Source organism: Anabrus simplex, chromosome 1, assembly GCF_040414725.1.
Source record: "Anabrus simplex isolate iqAnaSimp1 chromosome 1, ASM4041472v1, whole genome shotgun sequence".
Taxonomy (NCBI): Eukaryota; Metazoa; Arthropoda; class Insecta; order Orthoptera; family Tettigoniidae; genus Anabrus; species Anabrus simplex.
In genome coordinates this window covers 1,707,344,418-1,707,366,465 of record NC_090265.1, presented here as the reverse complement: position 1 = coordinate 1,707,366,465, position 22,048 = coordinate 1,707,344,418, and the positions used below count along the sequence as shown (strand labels likewise).

Genomic DNA, 22,048 nt, shown 5'->3' with positions numbered 1-22,048 from the left:
AGAGCATTGCCTGTAAGTAGCACTACAATGTGAGGAACACTTGTACCGCATCCATTGACCAGAATTCAGAATTTGACGATGAAGAATGAATGGATGAATATGAGTGTAAAATAATCAGCGGATCCAACTCACAATATTAAAAGTTAAAAAATAATTCCAAAATAAATCCACTGACTAGAATTCAACAAGACGATGATGAACAATGATTATGAACTTAAAACAATTAGCGGATCCGACCCGCAATGCTCCACCTTCCCAGGAACTAACTTAAAACACTGGTATGTACTGACTAAGGGGCTACTTCCAAAGAACACTCCTGAATCAATGATGCATGGTTCTAGACCGTCTCCGCAGCGTAACGGTTAGCATTATTAACTGCCGTCCTCGGCGGCCCGGGTTCGATTACCGGTACTGCCAGAAATTTAAGAATGGCAGGAGGGCTGGTAGGTGGTTAAAAAATTGTACGTGCAACTCACCTCCATCGGAAGTGTGCCTGAAAAGAGCTGCAGCACCTCGGGATGAGGACATGAGTTTACTTACTACCATGGTTCTACTTTACTAGCAGTACCATTATGATACGGGCCGTTGACATGGATTTTGGACCCCTTTAGACAACAAGCATCATCGATTCAGGACTGTGCTTTGGAAGTAGCCCCTTAGTACATACCAGTGTTTTAAGTTAGTTCCTGGGAAGGTGGAGCATTGCGGGTCGGATCCGCTAATTGTTTTAAGTTCATAATCATTGTTCATCATCGTCTTGTTGAATTCTAGTCAGTGGATTTATTTTGGAATTATTTTTTAACTTTTAATATTGTGAGTTGGATACGCTGATTATTTTGCACTCATATTCATCCATTCATTCTTCATCGTCATTCTGAATTCTGGTCAATGGATGAATTTTGGAATTTTATTGTCATTACATTTCGTCTCATTTCGTACCATTGGGGGGCCGATAACCTAGATCTTAAGCCCCTTTAAACAACGAGCATCATCATCATCATCATCATCATCATTATTTCCCAGCCTCGTCACGGTCAACTTTCCTGTGCGGCCTCCCTTGGTCGACTTGGTGAGCTGTCTCTCCAAGAGTCACTGCTGTTCTGAGGAAACTTTTTCTAGGGTGAGCATCTTTTTTTTTTCTTCTCGCTCTTTGTCACTATCTCCCGACGGATGTCAGAAGGTGCAATTCCAGTAAGGCAGTGCAATTTATCAAAACGCGTAGGCCATAGGCAGCCTGTAATAATGCGACAGGTCTCAGGTGCAACGTCCACCTGTCTTGTATGGCTAGATCTACTGTCTGTCGCATCGGACACGCATACTCAGCAGCAGAATAGCACAGCGCGAGTTAAGATGTCCTCAGTGTACTGGATGTGCCTCTCAGTTTCCGAGCTGACATTTTTAGCATTTCCAAACTCACTGCGAAGTATTCTGAGGTTGCAGAGTGTTCCAGGGGAGCTCTTTCACAAGTGATTCCGTAGACTCTCTCTGTTCTTAAGGTGGAAACCACAAGGATTCGGTTTCAACCGATTTTTCCCTGTAGTAGGTTGTGAGTTCTTTCAGGGCGCCAAACAGCTTTTCCTCAACCGTCTCAAACCGAACAGCTTGTACAGTAAAAGCACGGTCATATTGCATAGACGAAGCTACAGTTCCTTCATCGTTAGAACAGACGTTGAAAAGGGATGGTCCAAGAACACTTCCTTGGGGTAACCCATTATTCTGGGGTCTCAACCTACATATTTTCCCCTGAAATTCGACAAAAAAAATCTTCTAGTCTAAAGGCGGTTCCTTACCATATAGGTTAGTATCGTCAGTAAGAACGCTGAGTAGTTCTTGTAAATGTTCAAGGGTAAATTTTGGCAGTGACAGCAATGGTATCAGCGTATCTGATTTTATTAATAATGACTCACCTGAATTTCACGTTTCTTCACATTGGAAGTCTCTTATGTCTACTGTTTATGAGGATCGCACTCCTTAGAAGAAAGTATAAATATACCCATGAGACAAGGAATTAAATACAACATATACTCGAGGTCGGCCTCAACCGGTAGTCGAATGAAAGGTCAGTTACAAGGCTAACATCACGAGATAAACAACGTGAGACAATAAAGTATTAAGTATTTCCAGATCCGTTGAAGATACGACTTTCCGCTTCCATATTCTAAAAATGGTATTACGGGACTCGTAAATTACTATGCTCCTCCCTTTCGTGAATTACTGGAGATATTGGTGATATTGGAGATATTACTGGAATGATTCAGGTTTCATCCACCAGCACACGAATTAAATAGGCAAATTCGGTGGTGTATTTGCTTGTTTCCAAACTATACTCCTTTTATGAAATGCGACTTCCTCTTATGAAAAGAAAACAAAGGGTTTACAACTATCAAACAGTTCATCTTACCGTCGCTTCCAGAAAATGGATAAATTTCAAAATTCAAAAATATTTATTTGTAAACCTTGGCAAATGATAAAACATACACGTAAAGAAAACTTGCATCTTCCAGTTGACACACCAGGTACCATTTACACACATCCAAGAAGTGTACAGGAAAAGGAGTGTGTAAAGTGCAGTAGTTTCATAATCAGCATTCGTCGAAAGATCGATTAATGACTGCACAGAGTGTTCCACCTGCACATCATACAGTAATTTAGTTTTATATAGCCCCTAGTTCCCTAGTTTATAGACAACCTAAAAACATCGATCTCTGTTTCAGTAGCCTACATGGTTAGAACAATGGTATGTTGGGGTTTACACTAAATAATAATAACTTCGTGTGGCTATTTCTAGCCGAGTGTAACCCTTGTAAGGCAGACCCTCCGACGAGGGTGGGCGGCATCTGCCATGTGTAGGTAACTGCGTGTTATTGTGGTGGAGGATAGTGTTATGTGTGGTGTGTGAGTTGCAGGGATGTTGGGGACAGCACAAAAACCCAACCCCCGGGCCATTGGAATTAACCAATGAAGGTTAAAATCTCCGACCAGGCCGGGAATCGAACCCGGGACTCTCTGAACCGAAGGCCATTCAGCCAACGAGTAGGGTTTACGCTGGAGAACACAGACAGAATTGTCAGCGCCATATTGTAATTAAAGGATTTTTTTTTTTTTACAATTTTGCTTTACGTCTCACCGACAAAGATAGGTCTTATGACGAGGTTGGGACAGGAAAATGCCAGGAATGGCAATGAAGCGAAACGACCGTGTTCTGGTGTAAAAATGGGAAACACGAACAACCGCTTTCAGGGCTGCGGACAGTGAGGTTCGAACCCACTATCTCCTGAATGTAAACTGATGGTTACCGGTATGTGACCGAAACTGTACAGCCACTTGCCCGTTATGATAAAAACTACCGAACAGACAAAACTATCACAGCTGTGAATAACAATTACCTTCGGTCACGGCGTGTAGGGCTACTTTAAGCCTTTGAATAGATATTGAATAGACTGCGAGCTTCCGACAAAGTACCAGGCCTCGCCATAGCTAAGGTGCCAAAAGCAGAGACTGTTATGGCTACCAATCCACTTCGAATAAAGGCAGTAACAGTTGTCATTTTGTATTTTTGGTAACCGCATGTTGCAGTAAACGTGGTATGTCCATATACCTACTCAGTTCTTTCGAATGGATTTTTACTTTTCCCTGGAATGGCTGCATCAGTTGCCACATTGTGCAATGCCCATTGACAAAATGTTACTCGAGCGTCGAAGTCAGGATTATGGAGCTCCTGATATAATCATCATTCATCATCATTCACCACAGATCTGCATTTAGGGCTGTTGCTCAGGTGGCAAATTTCCTGTAAATTGTTAACCTACTGTTTACCGATGGTGCGGGTGAAATTTTCCTCGTCTGTCAGTTCCTTTCTACAAACATCGTCCAATTTTAGACTTCGTTCTTCACTCCACGAAATTAACACTTGTTCCGGATCACTACTTCAAATAGCACCGCATCGAACAAGTACCTACCTACAGCCATTCATTCCTAGTCACCGCTTCGAGGTTATGGATACAATCCCGGATGATATTAAAAAGTCTCGTTCGTCTAGGACGTTTAAAACAGCCGACCGTAAACTCCTCCCGAGTACATACAGTTGACTCGAATGAATGTAAGAGTGAATGACGTGTGAATGAAACCAAAAATTACGTATATTTAAGTATCTTAGGCTATCCCAGTCTAGAAAGCCAAGAACAACGGCCGAGAGGATTCGTCGTGCCGACCACACGACACCTCGTAGTCTGCAGGCCTTCGGGCTAAGCAGCGATTGCTTGGTAGGCCATGGTCCTTCGGGGCTGTTGTTCTATGGTGTCTGGGGTTTTGGTATCTTAGGCTATCCCACTTACGTTTTTGGCCTTCTCATTTAAGACTAGGCCTATGCACTATTCCCAAAAATAGATAACATTGTAACATTGTTTTTAGTGTACTCAGATTGTAACATAGTAATGAAAATGAAAACCTACAACCTGTTTTCCAGTCATTGACCGGGTCAGGGATGTGATGAATGAAGCAGATATAGGCTATTAGTACGATGGGGTCGCCACTCCCAAAGTGATATATTAATGACTGATAAATGCTATGAAATGAGAATGGAGAGTGTTGCTGGAATGAAAGATGACAGGGAAAACCGGAGTACCCGGAGAAAAACCTGTCCCGCCTCCGCTTTGTCCAGCACAAATCTCACATGGAGTGACCGGGATTTGAACCACGGTATCCAGCTGTGACAGGCCGACGCGCTGCCGTCTGAGCCACGGAGGCTCTTGTAACATAGTAATATTCAGTTAATTTCTTTTTGCCTCATATTAGAATAAGTTTTCTTTTAAGCTGTAGATATATTTGTCAGTTATAAATTTGATATCTTTTCTGTTTTTGTCCACTTTCTATTTAGTCCATACTTCTTTCAACAGTAATCTTAATTAATTGTACTGTTTTATTATTACTCCTTATCTGACTTACTCGTCTTATCTCATACACTGTACTTTATTGCCATGATATTTTAAATTAATGCTGTAAAAGTCTTTTAAAAAACGATATATGGTTAAGTGTAAGAGAGGGCCTAGAGCCCTAACTTTGCTACTTTATAAAGAGACAAATAAATAATAAATAAATATTCACATAACAGACGATAAGCTGATGTTTGTTGAGCACGTACCCATGTATCAAAATGAAGGTCATTCTGGACAGCGTGTGAACAGTGATGGGGGTGATTATTGTTTTAAGAGGAAGTACAACTGGCGAACCATCCTCTATTAATACTAGTCTAATCAGAGGGAAAAAATGGAAGGGGTCCGACACTTCGAAAAATGAAGGTATTGGCTAAAGAAAGACAAGGGCCACGAAGGGCGTGAAAATGAAAGACTCCCTAGGCCTCGTGACCTAATACCGTTGGGGTCGGAAATGAACAAGAGTTGACCAAGGGAGGTCGGATAGGGTAGATGAAAGTGAGGAGCCTGGCACAAGTAAGTGGAAGCAATGCCAGAACTCAGCCAAGGGCCCCGTGGTCACCAATCCACGCTCTCAAGTTGAGAGCCCCTGGGGACCCTTTCAGACGCCTCTTACGACAGGCAGGGGATACCGTGGGTGTTATTCTGCCTCCCCCACCCACAGGGGGATTAAATTGAACTGTGGGATCACTTTTGAAGCCTCATCTTGTTTTCTTGTCACTTACCGGAATATCAGCTCGACAAACACTTTCGTTTGTTGCAACTCAGCGTACTTCCTTTTAAATCTCAAGGTTTTTGATGGCCAGGGCAGGAGCGAAGTGTGTCTTGTTACAATGTATGCAACAGACATCGTGTTGATTCGTTATAATAATAACAATAATAATAATAATAATAATAATAATAATAATAATAATAATAATAATAATAATAATAATAATAATAATAATAATAATAATAATAACACTATGTGTTTGACGTGCCTTCAAATTCTGTCGGTTTAAAAAAAAAACGTCAGGCAGGGTTTACCGTGGGTGTTATTCTACCGCCCTCACCCACGGGGGAGAACAGCGTGTGACCAGTGTTGTAGGAGCTACCTATAAGAGCACCATTCTAAGTGCCTCACTAGCATGCAAGCTTCGTTCAGTGCCCCAGAACGTACCAACTATTATCGGCACACTTTATCTTGGTGCATTTACACCCTAGTGCTGAATCGGTCGACCTCGGCAATCTTCGAGATTCGTACTGGCAACCTTTGAAACACAAACTATGAATCGCTTAAGCATCGTTGTGCGACATCTGGCGTACACTTTACGTACTAGTACTGTTGTTTACACAGCAAAGCCAAACAATAGAATTCATGCTAGGAACAAGATTCGCATCGAGAAATGTTATATAACGTGTGTGTGACACAGTTATTATTATAATGGCAGCACAAAAATGAGGCGTACTAGGCAAGATGAGGAGTGAGGTAGTTTGACAGACAGTAGATCTAGCCATACAAGACAGGTGGACGTTGCACCTGAGACCTGTCGCATTATCACAGGCTGCCTACGGCCTACGCGTTTTGATAAATTGCACTGCTTTGCTGGAATTGCACATTCTGACATCCGTCGGGAGATTGTGACAAAGAGCGAGAAGAAAAAAAGATGTTATCACATCTAATGTTCACCCTCCGCTCTTTGGAATAAAGTCACATATGTTAAATCCCAGTATGAACCATCAAGCTCCGAATTCAAATCGGTTGGGACATAATAACGGTATTCGAACCCGCAACTTTATTTTCGTACTGCCGTTAATTTCTGGGAACACCATGTCCTCCCAAGACAAATCTCAAATCCCATGACACCTCGCAGTTGGGCAAATACATCCAATCTCTGCAAGTGCTAAATTATTCCTTCCATTTCATTTTGAAGTCCATTTATTCCACTGGAACTCTTCACTAATTAATCTTCGGTGCGTGGACTCTTGCCACTCATGACACCGGAATCGGCATATTATCGCGACATAGGTCTCAGGATAAATCTATTTTTTCATAAACTTCAGTACAACTCAATTTCACCTCATGCCGGATTTTTGTCCCGCACGACTTTCAACATCAAAATTGGGCTCAAACCACTCTTGGCTTTCAACATAGCGTGACTATCATATACAAGTGCCCCTATCGCTTCTAAACAAATACTTATGATTATTATGGAGACCAAAAACGTCAAATCAACAATTAATGTAAAAATCAAATTTACTGCCCGAATTAAAGTCTTCCACGTCACATGTTATCTCCACATTGAAATTACTTTAACTTGCAATAATTCTATCAAACTAGGTCCGTGCCTTTTTTCACAAAGCATTATAATTAAACACGCATTTACACATTACTCATGTTCATTTGTCACTCCGATACTTCTACTGATTATTATATTTCTGTCCACTGGCGAAACTTCGCGGCACAAATAATCATTGATATGTACAGACAATTCAATGGACTTCATTCCGTCCTACAACAATTAAATTCACTTGGCAACCCTCTACCTCTGAATAATCCTACAACATGCCTTAATATTTATAAAGTTTCCGATAACTGAAAAACACATTTGAGCACTTCTAAAATGAATATTAATCTTATCTTTACGTGAAACGTGCTCCTGTATAATTACAAACATTTCAAGCACTTGAACAAACAAATCAACCCTAATCTACTCTATTAAGTAATCAAAATTATGATGAGCGCTTGATCTAATTATGTACATTTTAATTTGTCCGTTTGTCTATCTAACTCTGAATTTACATGAGCCGGAGGCGGCTCGTTTCACACTCAATTTACCATAATGAAAGAACATTATTTCCTCCCGCTAACGTTAGCAATCTACAAATTTATATCAATGGTTACTCATCTCAGCTTTTTAGTTTGCTAAACTGGACGAGGAGAATCGCCCCATCCAAGTTTAGCACTGCATCCTACTGGGATTCATGCCAGCTTGATGAGGTAATCCTTTACACTTTTCAATATTACACATATTTAACGAATAACTTTTTACACCTGGAATATTTTCCACACTAAATTTAACACATAAATGTTACACTCTTGGCTTTTTATCTAGCCCACTTAATGTAAATATACATTCTTCGTTCCTTCCCCGGACACTAGGAACATGGGATACATCGATATCACCATCAACGGCCCGGCGCGCACTCGATTCTCCCGTCTCACGTTCGCGTGGCTGACCAGGTATCAGTAAATGACTGTTCACTTGGTAAAATTACGTCGAACACCCGCGACCGTTCTCATGTAACATACTTCCTATTCTTGATATAGAATCTCACACTCCTATCCGTAGGTTTTGATTTAATGAGTTCTGTAAATATTCGAACTCCTGCTAGTAGACTGTTCAAGACTGTAATACGAACTAATTCACCTCATGTATCACTGTGCAACGTAACACAATAACATCTCAAACAATACTCCACGAGTGAATACACACACGTACTTGCGTAGTAACGACTCCGACAATTATCCACGAGTAAGTACGCTCCCTGGCGTAGTAACGGCTCGAACAATTCTTCACAAGTCATTTCGCACCCTGGCGTAGTAACGACTCGAACAACTCTTCACAAGTGAGTTACTTCCGTCCCCACGACCATGTATTTATATTCGTCTCACCTCTCCTCCGAGTTCACGAGAGGTCATCTTAGGGCACGCAGTTCCAATATCCTCATACGACTATCTGCGGCCCTGCCAGTGACTTAAACTTGGGATCCACTGATGTAATTATGTTATTATAGCCCCTATGCCAATTCTCAACTAATATCGTTGGCTGGTAATTAATATAATCGTGAATTTAACTCCTATATCCCGGGAGGGGGATTTCGCGCCGTTTGCAGCGTCTCTTGCCTGCAGCGAATCGACAAATAGCATCCATAAATTCTCCGGATTATGCCAGTCAATCTCCCTCAATTAATAAATTTTAATAATTTTTATTATATGGTTAAGTTTCTAAATTTCACCTTATCTCGAATTTATAATTCTTTTCCTTCTATAAATTTAATCCGTGGAGTTAACGTTGATAGTACTTCTTACGATACGAAGTTGTCGTGACTGCTTCTGCACCGTGAATTTTACGATTGGTCCAAGCTTACGCCGGACTGAGAAGTTTCATATTTTTTTCTTTAAGTACCAGCCATGCGCCCAGCACTCATTTGGTTCACTGGATATACCCTGACGTCATTTCTAGGAATTCTGGTCTCGGCCCATACGTTGTTCCAACTATAACTTGCCCGCGGCTACGAAACTTTTCCACCGACTCGGAAATAACTTTACCTTTCTCCTTTTCCCCTCGTCACAATTTCAGAGAAAACTAATTCTGCTGGCCATTGTATTTCTTAATCTTAGAGGAGACAACAGTCTATGGCAGGTTTCACAATACGATTCGACCTGGCCCGTACTTACAATATATAAAGTAAGATATTATTCCTTTTGAAAATGAAATATACATTCCTCAATAATTAATTACAATTGAATGACGCCTACCACACCCCCACCAGGGCGCAATACTGTCCTTACAACGTATCTGATATGAACATATAACCTGCACTAATCATTCAATACTGATTTGCACTTAGGGCAATCGCCCAGGAGGCAGATTCCCCATCTATTGTTCTCCTACCCTTTTCTTAAATGATTTCAAAGAAACTGGAAATGTATTGAACATCTCCCTTGGTAAGTTATTCCAATCCCTAACTCATCTTCCTATAAATGAATATTTGCCCCAGTTTGTCCTCTTGAATTCCAACTTTATCTTCATATTGTGATCCTTCCTACTTTTAAAGACGCCACTCAAACTTATCCGTCTACAAATGCCATTCCACGCCATCTCTCCACGGACAGCTCGGAACATACCACTTAGTCGAGCAGCTCGTCTCCTTTCTTCAAGTCTTCCCAGCCCAAACTTTGCAACATATTTGGAACGCTACTCTTTTGTCGGAAATCACCCAGAACAAATCGAGCTGCTTTTCTTTGGATTTTTCCAGTTCTTGAATCACGTAATCCTGGTGAACACTGGAACCATACTCTAGTAGGGGGCTTACCAGGGACTTATATGCCCTCTCCTTTACATCCTTACTACAACCCCTAAACACCCTCATAACCCTGTGCAGAGATCTGTATCCTTTATTTACAATCCCATTTATGTGATTACCGCAATGAAGATCTTTCCTTATTTTAACGCCTAAGTACTTACAATGATCCCCGAAAGGAACTTTCACCCCATCAACACAGTAATTAAAACTGAGAGGACATTTCCTATTTGTGAAACTCACAGCCTGACTTTTAACCCCGTTTATCAACATACCATTGCCTGCTGTCCATCTCACAACCTTATCGAGGTCACGTTTCAGTTGCTCACAATCTTGTAACTTATTTATTACTCTATACAGAATAACATCATCCGCTAAAAGCCTTACCTCTGATTCCACTTGTTTACTCATATCATTTATATATATATAAGAAAACATAAAGGTCCAATAATACTGCCTTGAGGAATTTCCCTCTTAATTATTACAGGGTCAGGTAAAGCTTCACCTACTCTAATTCTCTGAGATATTTTTCTAGAAATATAGCAACCCATTCAGTCACTCTTTTGTCTAGTCCAATTGCACTCATCTTTGCCAGTAGTCTCCCATGATCCACCCTATCAAATGCTTTAGACAGGTCAATCGCGATACAGTCCATTTGACCTCCAGGATCCAAGATATCTGCTAATTTCTTGCTGGAATCCTACAAGTTGAGCTTCAGTAGAATAACATTTCCCAAACCCAAACTGCCTTCTATCAAACCAATTTTTAATTTCACAAACCTGTCTAATATAATCAGAAAGAATGCCTTCCCAAAGCTTACATGCAACGAATGTCAAACTTACAGGCCTGTAATTTTCGGCTTTATGGCTATCACCCTTTCCTTTACACACAAGGGCTACTATAATTTTCCAATTTCTTTGCGACCATTTAAGAAAAGGCTAGGAAAACAACAGATAGGGAATCTGCCACCTGGGCGACTGCCCTAAATACAGATCGGCATTGATTGATTGATATAGCAACTCTCCATTCATTTGGTATAGCTCCTTCAACCAAACAATAATCAAATAAGTACTTCAGATATGGTACTATATCCCAACCCATTGCTTTTAGTATATCCCCACCCATTGCTTTTAGTATATCCCCAGAAATCTTATCAATTCTAGCCGTTTTTCGAGTTTTCAATTTTTGTATCTTATTGTAAATGTCATTGTTATGTAAATTTTAATACTTCTTTAGCATTAGTCTCCTCCTCTATCTGGACATTATCCTTGTAACCAACAATCTTTACATACTGCTGGCTGAATATTTCTGCCTTTTAAAGATCCTCACATACACACTCCCCTTGTTCATTAATTATTCCTGGAATGTCCTTCTTGGAACCTGTTTCTGCCTTAAAATACCTATATATACTCATCCATTTTTCAGTAATATGTGTATGACTGCCAATTATGCTTGCCATCATGTTATCCTGAGCTTCCTTCTTTGCTAGGTTCAATTTCTTAGTAAGTTCCTTCAATTTCTCCTTACTTCCACAGCCATTTCTAACTATTTCTTTCCAATGTGCACCTCCTTCTTAGTCTCTTTATTTCTCTATTATAATAAGGCGTGTCTTTACCATCCCATACCACCTTTAAAGGTACAAACCTGTTTTCACATTCCTCAACAATTGCTTTCAACCCATCCCAGAGTCTGTTTACATTTTTATTTACCGTTTTCCACCGATCATTAGTTACTTTTTAGAAACTGCCTCTTGCCCGCTTTATCAGCCATATGGTACTGCCTAATAGTCCTACTTTTAAGACCTTCCTTTCTATCACATTTATTTTGAACTACCACAAAAACAGCTTCATGATCACTAATGCCATCTATTAATTCGGTTTCTCTATAGAGCTCATCTGGTTTTACCAGCACCACATCCAAAATATTCTTCCCTCTAGTTGGTTCCATCACTTTCTGAATCAGCTGTCCTTCCCATATTTATTTACCTTTTGTTGGTCATGCTTCCTGTCGTTCGCATTTCCTTCCCAATTGACATTTGGTAAATTCAGATCTCCCACTACAATCACATTTCTTTCCATGTCGTTTCCCACATAGCTGATTATCTTATCAAACAGTTCTGAATCCGTGTCAGCGCTACCCTTTCCCGGTCTGTACACTCCAAAGACATCACGTTGCCTATTATCTTTAGAAATGAGCCTTACACCTAGAATTTCATGTGTCTCATCTTTAACTCTTTCGTAGCTTACAAATCCTTTTCTCACCAAAATGAATACTCCCCCTCCCACGATTCCTATCCTATCTCTACGATACACTCTCCAGTTCCGGGAGAAAATTTCTGCATCCATTATATCATTTCTCAGCCATGATCCAACTGCTATTACAGTATCTGGTAAATATGAATCTATAAAATTACTTAATTCTATTCCTTTCTTTACAATACTTCTACAGTTCAACACTAACATTTTTATGTCATCCCTACTTGACTTCCAGATCGGCGACAGAGAGATATCGGTGACAAAGTAACCGACAGTGATATAAAGACCATCTCTAGTCACGTGTCATTCGGTGGAGCAATTCTGCAAGACACACACCACATCCTCGACTGGGAGGAGTCAGGACGTCACATGACAAATTTCGGGGGGCTATATTTCTCATTCCTAAATAGACAGGTACATAGCAAGGTCGACCTTCGTTCACTTAAAACACACAACTGATAACGGACAGATTTGTCAAGGCAATGAACTGCTTAAAGCTGTTTTCCATTACAGCGAGGTAATACTGCACATTCATGTGTATAAATAGACCGCGGATCTCCAAATAAAACGGTTCTTCGTTCATGACGTATGCCTTTGCGACTTGGTATTTAAATGTGTCAACAACATTTTAGGCTAGAGGTAACCTAATTGTGAGTACAGCCTATTTTATTCTATTTGAAACAAAACCTATTTTTAGTCTACCTCAAACTAGACTTGCCTAATATAACTAGCCCTGTCCATTTGATACTATACTTGCCCAATGCATCATATTTTAATTAGTTGTTTCGATTCTTAGACTTTCTTTAACAGTCTGTTTTAAAGATAATTGACATTTTCAGACTACACTAGGATAATTTATTTTATTTTAATAAATTTTGTTTATTTAAACTAGACTTGTCAAATATCGCCTATTTTGACGATTATGACTATTTCAAACTAGACTTGCCTAGCAGAGTGTAATATGACAATTCTTCTTTCAAACTAAACTTGTCCAACAGCTTAAACTATTTTTGACCATTTCAGACTAAATTGCTTAAATCAGCCTTTTGTCATTTTACCTTTCCGTTTCATTTCAAATTAAATTGATACCTAAAACAGCCTATGTTGAGCCTCCCTATGTTGCCTATTTCAAAACAGGCTGTCAACATTTTGTAATATGTTCAGTACTGGGCATCGACTCTGTTCACACAGAGCGCTTGTTTCTTGCTCCTAGCGTAATACTCAGTGACTTAAGTGTATTTCTTCACTCTTTCGGAATGAAAATATAACATACATACATATATTTTCATTAAAGACTGCTATGCCTTTCAGCGTTCAGTCTGCAAGCATCTGCGATTTTACTAAACGTCGCCACAATCCTCTATTTGCAACTAGTGCTGTGGCCTCACTTAGTTCTATACCCCTTATATTTAAATCGTTAGAAACTGAGTCTAACCATCGTCGTCTTGGTCTCTCTCTACTTCTCTTATCCTCCATAACAGAGTCCATTACTCTCCTAGCTAACCTATCCTCCTCCATTCGCCTCACATGACCCCACCACCGAAGTAGGTTTATGCGTACAGCTTCATCCATAGAGTTAATTCATAAATTAGCCTTTATCGCCTCATTCCGAGTACCCTCCTGCCATTGTTCCCACCTGTTTGTACCAGCAATCATTCTCGCTACTTTCATGTCTGTTACTTCTAACTTATGAATAAGATATCCTGAGTCCACCCAACTTTAACTCCCGTAAAGCAAAGTTGGTCTGAAAACAGACCATTAAAAGATAGTTTCGTCTGAGAGCTGACTTCCTTCTTATAGAATACTGTTGATCGCAACTGCGAGCTCACTGCATTAGCTTTACTACACCTTGATTCAATCTCACTTACTATATTACCATCCTGGGAGAACACACAACCTAAATATTTGAAATTATCGACCTTTTCTAGCTTTGTATCACCAATCTGACATTCAATTCTGTTGAATTTCTTACCTATTGACATCACTTTAGTCTTCGAAAGGCTTATTTTCATACCATACTCATTGCACCTATTTTCAAGTTCCAAGATATTGGACTGCAGGCTTTCAGCACAATCTGCCATTGAGACCAAGTCGTCAACATAGGCCAAACTGCTCACCACATTTCCACGTAACTGAATCCCTCCCTGCCATTTTATACCTTTCAGCAGATGATCCCTGTAAACTAAGAACAGCAAAGGTGAAGGATTACAGCCTTGTCTAACTCCTGTAAGTACTCTGAACCAAGAACTCATTCTACCATCAATTCTCACCGAAGCCTAATTGTCAACAAAAATGCCTTTGATTGATTTTAATAATTTACATTTAATTTCATAGTCCCCCAGTATAGTGAACATCTTTTCCCTCGGTATCCTGCCATATACTTTCTCTAGATCTACGAAACATAAACACAACTGCCTATTCCTCTCGTAGTATTTTTCAATTACGTGGCGCATACTGAAAATCTGATCCTGACAGCCCCTCTGTGGTCTGAAACCACACTGGTTTTCATCCAACTTCCTCTCAACGACTGATCGCACCCTCCTTTCCGAGATGCCAGTAAATACTTTGCCTGGTACACTAATCAGTGAGATACCTCGACAGTTGTTGCAATTCTTCCTGTTCCTTGCTTATAGATAGGTGCAGTTACTGTTTTTGTCCAATCCGAAGGTACCTTACTAACACTCCATGCTAATCTTACTACTCTATGAAGCCATATAAGTTCGAAAGAAAATAAAATCGTGGAGTAAAACACTAATTTTATTATTTCACCGAACGCGAGTCTTTAGGAAATCACTGGCATTTGTTTTCATATCGGGAATGGTACTTAAGTTCATTTTGTGTGTGATTTTTTTATTTTAGAGACATTACTAAAAGGGACTAAACAAACTTTCAATATGATTGTTCCCAAGCAAAGTTTGCACGTCACATTCATGTTTTTATTGTTTTCAGAGCCAAGTAATTCAAAATATATATTCAAATAGGGGAGTGCAAATTCCTTAACCCTTTCGTCGGCACATGCTTATTCCGGATCAGTTCTCGACCACGTAGTACACGTTTACCTGAATCTCAACCAGTAACCACAACAAGCTGCGGGTAACTCAACGAGTGAGTGTCGTATATTTGGTCTGATAACCTTGGCACGTTAATGAACGCCATCAAAGGGCTAGTGACAAGACCATTAATCTGGGTGTAGACGTCCCCCAGGTTAGAGCTGCCTCCTAAGATTTTTTTAAATTTTTATTTTATTTTATTTTTTAAATTGGCTTTACATCGCAGCGACACAGATAAGTGTCCCTCCCCTCCCCCCACCCCGCGCTACGTCCCTGGGAACATGCATGAAGCAGAGGAATAGCATGCAAGAAACAGGTTATCTAACACCCCAACTACTTCCAGCCAATATTCAGGCAGACGCAGCAGTAATCTTATCTATAGGAGATGAGTGGCAGCAGAAGCGCCAAAGCACATCACCACAAAGTCAACGTATTGTGACTGTTGATCAGTTTTATGGGCTTTCGACAGCTTAGGCCTTCACATTTAGTTTTCTTCGGACACTGTGATATTGGGGCTTCTAATGTTATTTCCCTTATTTTATGGCTCCCTCTTATCTTATTGCCAATGGCCGTAGCCGTGTTGAAACACCGGATCCCGTGAGATCTCCGAAGTTAAGCAACATTGGGCGTGGTCAGGAGTTGGATGGGTAGCCACGCGCTGTTGGTGGGGGGTAAGGGAATGGAGGAGCGGAAAGGAACTGGCCACCCTACCGCACGTAAACTCCGGCCCAGGAACACCTCTGCGGAGGTTCGGACCTGCCTTCGGGCAGAATAACCCTTACCTATCTTATTCTGCCTGCCTCTTACCCGGAGATCCCGGGTTCGATTCCCGGCCAGGTCAGGGTTTTTTTACCTGGATCTGACGGCTGGTTCGAGATCCACTCAGCCTACGTTATTACAATTGAGGAGTGATCTGACGGTTAGATGGCGGCCCCAGTCTAGAAAACCAAGATAACGGCCGAGGGGATTCGTGATGTAGACCACACTACACCTCGTAATTTGCAGGCCTTTGGGCTGAGCAGCGGTCGCTTGGTAGGCCATGGCCCTTCGGGGCTGTTGCGCTAAGGTTTTTTTTTTTGTCTTATTCTTCAAGCGATCGCTCCTTTAAGATTTTTTCCGTCATTTTGATAATCATCTTTACAGTTTTCCTTGTCGATATGGGCTGATGAGCACGCAGTTTTTCACCATAATACAATCACCATCGTCGCCAATTAACACGACTGAGCCATATTTCCATGTTAGCGATGCTCGGCGTTGATCTGGACTAAGCAACAAAAGTCCAAATTAATGAATTTTGCTATCATAGTCGGTACGGTAAAACAGTGTAAGGCATAAATGCTTTTTTTTTTTTTTTTTTTTGCAAATTGCTTTACGTCCCACCGACACAGACAGGTCTTATGGTGACGATGGGACAGGAAGAAGCTAGGAGTGGAAAGAAAGCGGCCATGGACCTAATTAAGGTACAGCCCCAGCATTTGCCTGGTGTGAAAATGGAAAACCATGGAAAACCATCTTCGATGTCGTCCTGATTGCGAACAAGTGAGTACCTGAAGGAGATGATTTGGGTTTGACACACATTAATGAGTCCAGATTGCGAACAAGTGGGAAATACCAAGTTGCCCAACCCGCTTGACTAGAAATGTTGACTTGGATATGAACAACATTCTAATTTGACGGGCTGCAGAAAAATTAACCTTCAGTTGGTACACCAAGTTCTGGCACACACGATTGGAATACTGGGTAATACACACACACAAAAAAAAGTTAAAAGCATGTAAGAAAAACCCCACTTGTTTCCAAATAAACTGACTATTTCACTTCTTATGTGAAATCCTACAACCTGTTTTCCAGTCTTTGACCGGGTCAGGATGTATGGATGAACCATATAGGCTATTATTACAATGGGGTCGCCACCCCCAAGGTGATATTAATGACTGATAGATGCTATGAAAAGATAATGGAGAGAGTTTCTGGAATGAAAGATGACAGGAAATACCGGAGTACCCGGAGAAAATCCTGTCCCGCCCCCGTTTTGTCCAGCACAAATCTCACATGGAGTGACCGGGATTTGAACCACGGTATCCAGCGATGAGAGGCCGACGCGCTGCCGTCTGAGCCACGGAGGCTCACTTCTTATGTATTATTTTGAATAATAATAATAATAATAATAATAATAATAATAATAATAATAATAATAATAATAATTGAGTCAATTTTAATGTCGGTGCAGACTTTCGTTTCAAGGTATTTCCCGGCTAAACAGTAAGTCGTATCACAAAACGCATGGCACAATCTCAGTTCAATTTGGAGTGATCTACAACTTTGGTCCTATGACGTTTCGTCGTATCTCTATTCCTTATATGTTAGATTTGTCTCTAATTTTCGATTATACCTATATTTTGTTCTTTGTACACATATTATTCATAGTTCGAATCACTTATACGAAAGGTAGAATCATCTAATTCTACACGAACGTGGCCCACCCAGTATCCATACGTGAGCCAAATTCCACGTTTGTAGCTGTCATATTAGTACCCAAAGGTAATGCACTGTCAGATAACTTTACCCAAATTTCATCTTATTCAACGTTTCTAATTCAATTTCACCTATAAAAGGATGAGACAGGAGAAAATATCTTAAGACCAGCCATTTTAGACCGCTAAATGAGGCGTCTCATAGTACAATCCGTTTGTCGGTATGATGTCTCGTTTAGCAGCAGTTAATCTGTCAATGAAGGTTTGCAATATTGTAAACATACATAGGCTATACTTCGTATGTCGATCTATATAATATATTCATTGAAATCGACTTTTAGCGATGTAGAAAGGGTGTGTTTGTCATTATAATTATTATTTGACGTCGATAGTGACTCTCAGCAGGAGGGCGTCTGCTATTGTAATAATTAATCTCCACATCGACTTTGACTGGCAGTAGGAATGGGATCTTTCCCCAACTCCTTTGTAACGAGCATTAGTAAGGAGGGACTGCCATTGTCATTAATAATTCCCTTCCCGACTTGACTGGCAGAAGTCAAGGGAGCATGTAATTTTGTTCAAATCTCCCCTAACCGATTGTGTTTGGGAGTAGGCAAGTGTGTCCGTCATTATAAACAATTTACCCATCTAAAATGTGACTAGCATTAGGCATGGTGGCCTTGCTATTATAATGGAAATTCACCAACTCAGTGTGACTGTCAATAAGAAAAGGGGCCTGTCATTATAATGACAGCACGACTCAATTTTGACTGGCAGTAGGGAAGGTGTCTGCCATTGTAAGGAAAACTCCCCAAATCGATGGTGACCGCGCAGTAAGTAATGGGGCCTCCCATTATAATGAAAACTTTCCTACTCGATTGTGAATGGCAGTAGGCAAGTGAGCCTGCCGTTATCATCACAACTCCGCAACTCGCAATTTACATTGAAAACAACATATGAGAACCTTTCCCCTGCTGTTTCTGGATAAACCTAAGAGGCATACAATTTAAAAAAATCTTATTCACTGCATGTACAATAATTTATTTCGATATCCGTATACAATGTAGAATACAGTAGCGAAGCACGGGTACATTTGCTAGTTCATGAATATCTCTTATCATACCGGCACTGTAAAGCTATATCAACCGAACAAGTGGCTGCCTGATTTGAGTCACGTCGCTATCAGCTTGCACTCGGGAGGTAGTGGGTTCGCACCCCAGCCCTGAAGATGGTTTTCCGTGGTTTCCCATTTTCACACCAGTCAAATGCTGGTCATGGTCACTTCCTTCCCACTACTAGCCCTTTCCTACCCCTTCGTCGTCATTGCGATGTAAAGCAAATTGAAAAAACTACCGTATATAAGACATAAATGATCGGATTTTATTCTCTATATGTCAATCAATCAATCAATCAATCCTGATCTGCATTTAGGGCAGTCGCCCACGTGGCAGATTCCCTATCTGTTGTTTTCCTAACTTTTGTTACGAAGTATTTATCGATAGGAGCGCTAATAACATATATTTGACAGTTACATTTTTAGCCCTTGTCCTAAACTACCACTTCTTCCGGCGCGAATAAGATTATTTATAGCCTAAAACGTAGCAGCTCATTGTCCAACTTTACATACCAATTTTCATTAAATTTTGTTCAGCCATTTTCTTGTGATGCGCTTATATACATACATACATACATACAGAGATGACGGAGAATTCAAAGTTGCATTCTTTTTTTACAGTGGACACGACCGGTTCAGAAATATCATTCTTTTTTAAAATTCTGAGCTATGTACGGATAAACTCTTCGTAGATATGAGAAATTCAAGATGATGGCTGTTCAAAATGTTATACCTTGATATAGACCTCTTAAGATAATATAGGCCTACTGCAATTTATTACACTTTTAACCTGAAAAATTTAAAGGAAAACTCCACCGACGGTCCTTGTAGGTCGTAGACAAGTAATGCCGGTCCTTCCAGTGTTAAAGTACGAGTTTAGGTACGACAGTGCTGCATTCGATAAATACTTCGTAACAAAAGTTAGGAAAAGGCTAGGAAAACAACAGATAGGGAATCTGCCACGTGGGCGACTGCCCTAAATGCAGATCAGTATTGATTGATTGATTGATTGATTGATTGATTGATTGATTGATTGACATATAGAGAATAAAATCCGATCATTTATGTCTTATATAGTTTTTTCAATTTGCTTTACATCGCAATGACGATTTATTGTAAAACAAACCTATCGACATGTGTCCGCAGACTACACCATAATGAAATACAACCAACTGTAAAAAAAAAAACCTTTGTTAATGTGGTGGTGATAATAATAGTAGTAGTAGTAATTGTTGTTGTTGTTGTTGTTGTTTTAGTATTAGTAGCAGCTGTAGTATATATGAAACACTGAACAATGAAGATAGATTTTAAACAAGGTTATGATTCTAGATATGCCTTTGATATAGAAGTATGTACTTTTATATAAGCCTAACTTTATGTATATGCATTTGTTATTGATATCATTTGAAGTAATTCCACATACTGTACACGAGTTGACTATGTTCGTAAGTATAGGAGATATTATAAGTAGAATTTTGTAAACAATATAAATTTATTAAGGTTGATCTGTTTGTTTAATAGAAAAAAATTGTTAGCATAAATTGTATATTATTGTATTCTAGAAAAAAAAATCTTCTCTTGTTAATTTAAAATTTAGTGCTTGACAATAATGTATTTTAGTGTACCATTTGCCACCGAGGTAGAAACCTCATTTGCAAACAAAGAGATTTTTATTTTTTTTTTTATTTGATTTTGATCATATGGATAAATAGATTGTTATATATGCACATTGATATCAGATGATAATAGGCTTTCGGATCATATTTTGTGGGATTAGTCGATTGTACATGGAATTTTTGAATCTGTCGTTTAGTAAGAGTTAAAGTTTATTGTAAAACAAACCTATATTGTAATAAAATAAAACCGACATGTGTCCGCAGTCGACACCATAATGAAATACAACCAACTGTAAAAAAAAAAAAAAAACCTTTGTTAATGTGGTGGTGATAATAATAGTAGTAGTAATTGTTGTTGTTGTTGTTGTTGTTGTTGTTGTTTTAGTAGCAGCTGTAGTAGTAGTAAACATATCTACAATTCATATACGGTACTATATATACTGTACACATAAAATTGTATTTCAAATATCAGTCTTTAAAGTGAACACACCCTCGTTGAAATTTTGAGTACGCCACTGCACGCACGTATTAAAGCTGTCATACGTATGAATTTTGGCAGGTATAATTTGGCCACTGAATCATCATCTTTACAAAATATGTTAAATCGCATAATTTCACCCCATTCTGCGGGTTCGAACAGCGTACTGCAGACATTTCAACTTGATACACGTCTGGTGTCAAATAGACATTTGAAATAAACTCACTCACCTGAGCAATCCCCGAGCCCATAAGTCCTCCTCCTACAACTGTCACATGTTTGATGACATTTGCCGGAGGAGTGTTGGATGACATGCATCGCCTCAACACTAGACTAGCGAGAGCCATGGCGTCACACGACCTATCTCGACGAGTTTGTTCAGCATTCTGAACCAGGCGGGACTGCGGGCGTGTGCGAGCCAGCGCTCAAGGTCTGTACAACACTGCGCAGCTGATAATGAACATACTCTACCACAATAAATTATTCAAACTGTATAGCAGGATTGTTTGGCAAAGTTGCGATAACGCAGGATCGTGGATAATAAATAAGACAGACGAACACAATCCTACTCTCATGGAGGAACTCTAATATGCATTTATTCCTATAACTTCCCACTGTAAGTCTCAAACTTCCTCAGTCCTATTGGTGGGAGAGCGAGAACACTGGGCTTGCTAGGAAGTTACCAGCTGTTCTACACCTGTTACTCACTGCTCACCATACTTCCAACACATGCCTTTGCGTATAAGTAAATCGGCTTAAGCGGCGCGCCAAACCGTAAAGAAATACAAATCATGTGCGTCTCTGACAAGTGTATTTACCGTACGTAAGTAGTTTTAAAACAGTGGGACAAGAAACACTGGACAGGGAGGAGCGCAGTATACTTTACTCTTGTTGCATTCGGCAGATAGTGGGTTCAAACCCCACTGTCGGCAGCCCTGAAGATAGTCTTCCGTGGTTTCCCATTTTCACACCAGGCAAACGCTGCGGCTGTACCTTAATTAAAGCCACGGCCGCTTATTTCCCATTCCTCGGCCTTTCCTATTCCATCGTTGCCATAAGACCT

At 40.1% G+C, this 22,048-nt stretch overlaps 1 protein-coding gene across 1 annotated transcript in view; it reads right to left on the bottom strand.

Annotated features, from left to right (window-relative positions):
- LOC136858700 (hydroxyacyl-coenzyme A dehydrogenase, mitochondrial) overlaps positions 1–21,532 on the bottom strand; it is a 153,470-nt gene extending 131,938 nt beyond the window's left edge. The window contains exon 1 of the mRNA XM_067138438.2: positions 21,216–21,532. Within this exon, the coding sequence (XP_066994539.2) occupies positions 21,216–21,332 (117 nt within the window). The 5' untranslated portion in view covers positions 21,333–21,532. The remainder of the gene's footprint in view (positions 1–21,215) is intronic.
- Positions 21,533–22,048: the final 516 nt, after the last annotated feature.